At 65.5% G+C, this 4,060-nt stretch overlaps 1 protein-coding gene across 1 annotated transcript; it reads right to left on the bottom strand.

Annotated features, from left to right (window-relative positions):
- Positions 1 to 257: 257 nt before the first annotated feature.
- On the bottom strand, positions 258 to 3,313 carry GRN (granulin precursor). Its single transcript, XM_042894774.1, has 7 exons — positions 3,147 to 3,313; positions 2,902 to 3,073; positions 1,930 to 2,033; positions 1,759 to 1,855; positions 1,564 to 1,661; positions 630 to 857; positions 258 to 395 (listed from the first exon to the last, which is right to left on the bottom strand). The coding sequence occupies exons 1-7, from the start codon at positions 3,294 to 3,296 to the stop codon at positions 312 to 314; spliced, it is 933 nt and encodes a 310-aa protein (XP_042750708.1). The 5' UTR covers positions 3,297 to 3,313; the 3' UTR covers positions 258 to 311.
- Positions 3,314 to 4,060: the final 747 nt, after the last annotated feature.

The following is a 4,060-nucleotide window of genomic DNA, read 5'->3' as shown; positions in this document are numbered from 1 at the left end:
AGTGGATGGGACAGGGCCGGGAACCCCCCCCATTCCCCATTCTTAACACAAACCCATTTGTGTCCCCACAGGACGGGGGGGTCTGGCACTGCCCCCCGGGCCAGCGGTGCCTCCAAGCTGCCATAGGGGGGGGGGGGGGGGGGGGGGGGGGAAAACCCCCCCCCCCAGACCCCACTGTGGATTTTAGATACCATTAATATATAAAATCCCATTGACACATCGCTGCCTCCGCCTCTTCCTCCCCCAAAATCGTTTGGTTTTTTTTCCTACAAACCCTTTATTGGGGTGGGGGGCTCACAGCCCCGGGGGGGTCACAGCTTCTCACAGCTCTGCGTGGCGATGTCGCAGGTGTAGCCCTGGGGGCAGCAGTGCTGGTGGTCCTTGCAGCACACGGCCTGGGGGGGAAAGGGGGGAGGACATGTCACGGGGGGGGGGAAGGGACATGGTGCCACCCACTGCCACCACCCCATGCCACCCCACTGTCCCTGCTGCAGATTGTGCCCCCATTGTCACCCTCGTGTGCCCCCAGGAATGGGGACACAAAGGGAGGGGGGGGGCAGTGATGGGTGGAGGTGCCACTTCCCTCCCGTCCCCAAAGCCCCCCCCCCTGCCCCCCCCCAGCCCCCCACCTGCTCCAAGGGGCAGCACCCCCAGGTGCCCCCGCTCAGCCTGCAGCACGTGCTCCCATCAGGGCAGCTCGTCCTGTCGTCACAGCGCACGTCCCCCCCCCGACCCCGCAGCGCCGGGCTCTTCTTCAGCCAGGGCAGGCGGCCCCCCCCCTGCAGGCACGTCCCCCCCTGGGGGTCGCAGGTGTAGCCCTGGGGGCAGCAGTGGATGTGGTCGGGGCAGCACACGGCCTGGGGGGGAGACAGAGCGGTGTCAGCACTGACCCTACAGCGGTGGGGCTGCCCCTGTGCCTTTAGGGGTAGAGGGGACGACTGACCCCATCCCGTGGAGGACAGGGGGACGTCTGTCCTCGTCCCAGCTTGGGGACAGGGGGACATCTCCTGTTCCATTGGGGATGCTGTCCCCAGCCCCCCAGGTCCAGGAGGACATCTGTCCGTGTCCCAGCACGGGGATGGGGGACGCTCAACCCCACCTCATGCAGGACATGGGGACAGTGGCTCATTGTGGGGACGTCTGTCTGTGTCCCATCATGGCACGGGGCACACCAAACCTCGGGGACAACCTTAAGGACATCTGTCCTTGTGCCATCAGGGAACCTAGGGACAAGGGACAACCAACCCCACCCCATGGAGGACACGGGGACATCTGTCCTTGTCCCCTCACGGCTCAGGGGAGACCCAACCCCATCCCATAAAGAACACGGGGAATCGGTCCCTGTCCCAACATGGGGACGCCCAACTTCGTCCCTTGGAGGACATGGGGACAATGGCTCTGGTCCCATCACGGGGACATCTGTCCTCGTCCCCCTGTGGTTCTGGGGACACCAACCCCACCCCATGCAGGACACGGGGACATCACTCCTCATCCCATCACAGGACGGTGACAATGCCCTCGTCCCACCCGCCCCCCTGGGACCCCCCCAGGTCCCCCCATCACCTGTTCCAGGGGGCAGCAGCCCCACTCCCCGGAGCTCAGCCTGCAGCACGTGTTCCCATCAGGGCAGCTCATCTCATCGTCACACTTCACGTCACCAACTGAGGACAACGCGACGAGTCACCGATGTCCCCTCCAGCCCCAGCCGGGGCCGTGGGGTGGCCGTGGGGTGGCTGTGGGGTGGCTGCGTCCCCTTACCGTGCGCCACGTCCCGCCCCGAGGTGCACATGGAGCGCTGCAGGTCACACGTGGTGCCTTGGGGACAGCAGTGCCACCCATCGCTGCAGCACACCGCCTGTGTGGGGACAGCGTGGTGACAGCACGGCACCGAGTGCCACCACCACGGGGGACGTTTGGGGACACACTCACGTTCTGTAGGGGGCAGCAGCCGTAGCGCTCCGATGGCAGCTGGCAGCACGTGGCGCTGTCGGGACAGGCGGAGCTGTTGTCGGGACAGGTCAGCCGGCGCAGCGCTGCGGGAGCGGCGTCACCATCAGCACGTGGGGACGGGGATGGGGCAGAGACAGGGCTGGGATGTGGGGACGTGGGGACAGGGATGTGTCGTAGGCAGCGCTGGGATGTGGGGACACAGGGATGGGTCGCATTCAGTGCTGGGACAGGGATGGGGGAACGTGAGCACATGGGGACATGGGGACGTGCCATAGTCAGTGCTGGGACATGAGGACAAAGGGACAATATGAGGTGGTGGCACTGAGGCACTGCAGGCCACAGGATGAGTACAAGGGGATGTGGGGACATCATGGGGACGTGGGGACACAGGGACATTCCGTACACAGTGCCAGGACATGGGGTGTCATAACCACTGCTGGGACATGGGGACAGGGGGACAGGGGTGTGCCGTACCCAGTGTCAGAACATGGGGACATGGGGATGGGGACATGAGGACAGGGATGTGTCATATGCACTGCTGGGACATGGGGACACAGGGACATTCCGTACACAGTGCCAGGACATGGGGACACAAGGATGTGCCATGCCCAGGGACATGGCTTGGGGAAATGGGGACACAGAAGTGCCATAGCCACTGCTGGGACATGGGGCCAGGGATGTGGGAATGTGGGGACATCGGAGACGTGCCATACCCAGTGCTGGGACGTGGGGACATGGGGACAGGGATGCACCATACCCAGTGTCAGAATACGGGGACATGGGGACGTGAAGATGGGGCCAAGAGGACAGGGATGTGCTGCACCCACTGCTGGGACGTGGGGATGTGAGGACATGGGGACACAGGGACATGGGGACACAGGGACATGCCATACCCAGTGCTGGGACATGGGGACACAAGGATGGGGACATGGGGACAGAGATGCTCCTCACCCACTGCAGGGACGAGGGGCTGAGGTCGCGCCGCGGCACCACGCGGCCTCTTCCACGCTGGGAATTTGGTGGCCATGGCGAAGTCCCCCACGGGCGACACGCAGCGTCCGCGCTCCAAATCGCAGCTGGTGGCGCGGGGACAGCAGTGCTCCTCATCCCGGCAGCACACCGCCTGCGCGGCACCGACCGCGTCAGCCCCACCGTCAGCCCCATCCCCGCCGCGTCGCCCCGCGGTGTCCCCGTACCTCCGGCATCGGGCAGCAGCCCCAGGCCCCCCCGGCGGCGACGCAGCACGTGGTGTTTTGGGGACACTCGGAGGCGCCGTCGGGGCACCGCAGCGCCGTCACCGCAGCGACCGCAGCGAGGGACAACCAGAGCCTCACCGCCGCCCTCATGGCTGGGACGCCTGCGGGCAGCACCGCCCCCCCCGGGCCTCGGTTTCCTCGATCCCAAAGCTCTGCCCCACAGCCCCCCCCGCCCCGCAGCTCCTCCAACCCCCCCGCACCCCCAATCCCACGACTCCCCCACCCCGCAGCTCCCTTGGCCCCGCGGCTCCTCCAGCCCCATAGCGCTCCCGAGCCCTCAACACCCCCCGCCCCACAGCTGCCCCCACTCCCCAGCTCGTTCCATCCCGTAAGATCCTCCACCCCATAGCTGCCCTCAGCCCTGAACCCATAGATTCCTCCCACCGCACAGCTCCCCCCACCCCACAGCACCCCCATTCCATAGCTCCCCTCACCCCATAGCTCCTCTAACCCCATAGCACCCCTGACCCCGTAGCACCCCCTACCTTATAGCTCTCTCCACCCCATAGCTCCCCTCATAATAAATCCCACCCCATAGCACCCCTGACCCCATAGCACCCCGTGCCTTATAGCTCTCCCCCCCCCATAGCTCCCCTCATAACATAACCCCACCCTATAACAGCCCCTCACCCCATAGCTCTTCCGACCCCATAGCACCCCCCACCCCATAATACCCCCTATGCCACAGCTGCCCCCACCCCATAGGTTCCCCCACTCCACAGCTCCTCCCACCTCATGAGACTCCCCCACCCCATAGCTCCCTTGACCCCATAACTCCCCCAGCCCCACAGCACAATGATCCCATAACAACCCCCACCCCATAGCTCCCCCAACACCATAATACTCCCCCCCCC

This window comes from Lagopus leucura, unplaced genomic scaffold (assembly GCF_019238085.1).
Source record: "Lagopus leucura isolate 7727_CA_CO unplaced genomic scaffold, USGS_WTPT01 34518-0_obj-0_obj, whole genome shotgun sequence".
NCBI lineage: Eukaryota > Metazoa > Chordata > Aves > Galliformes > Phasianidae > Lagopus > Lagopus leucura.
Note: the sequence above shows the minus strand (reverse complement) of the source record. Positions and strands in the feature narration are given on the sequence as shown.

Excerpts from the sequence above, each read along its gene's own strand:
- GRN (XM_042894774.1), bottom strand. The coding sequence starts at position 3,296 with ATGAGGGCGGCGGTGAGGCTCTGGTTGTCCCTCGCTGCGGTCGCTGCG. Across the intron at positions 1,856-1,929 it reads GCTGCTGCCCCCTACAGAAC|GCGGTGTGCTGCAGCGATGG; the intron begins GTGAGTGTGTCC and ends GTCCCCACACAG. Across the intron at positions 396-629 it reads GGTGCTGCCCCTTGGAGCAG|GCCGTGTGCTGCAAGGACCA; the intron begins GTGGGGGGCTGG and ends TTTCCCCCCCAG.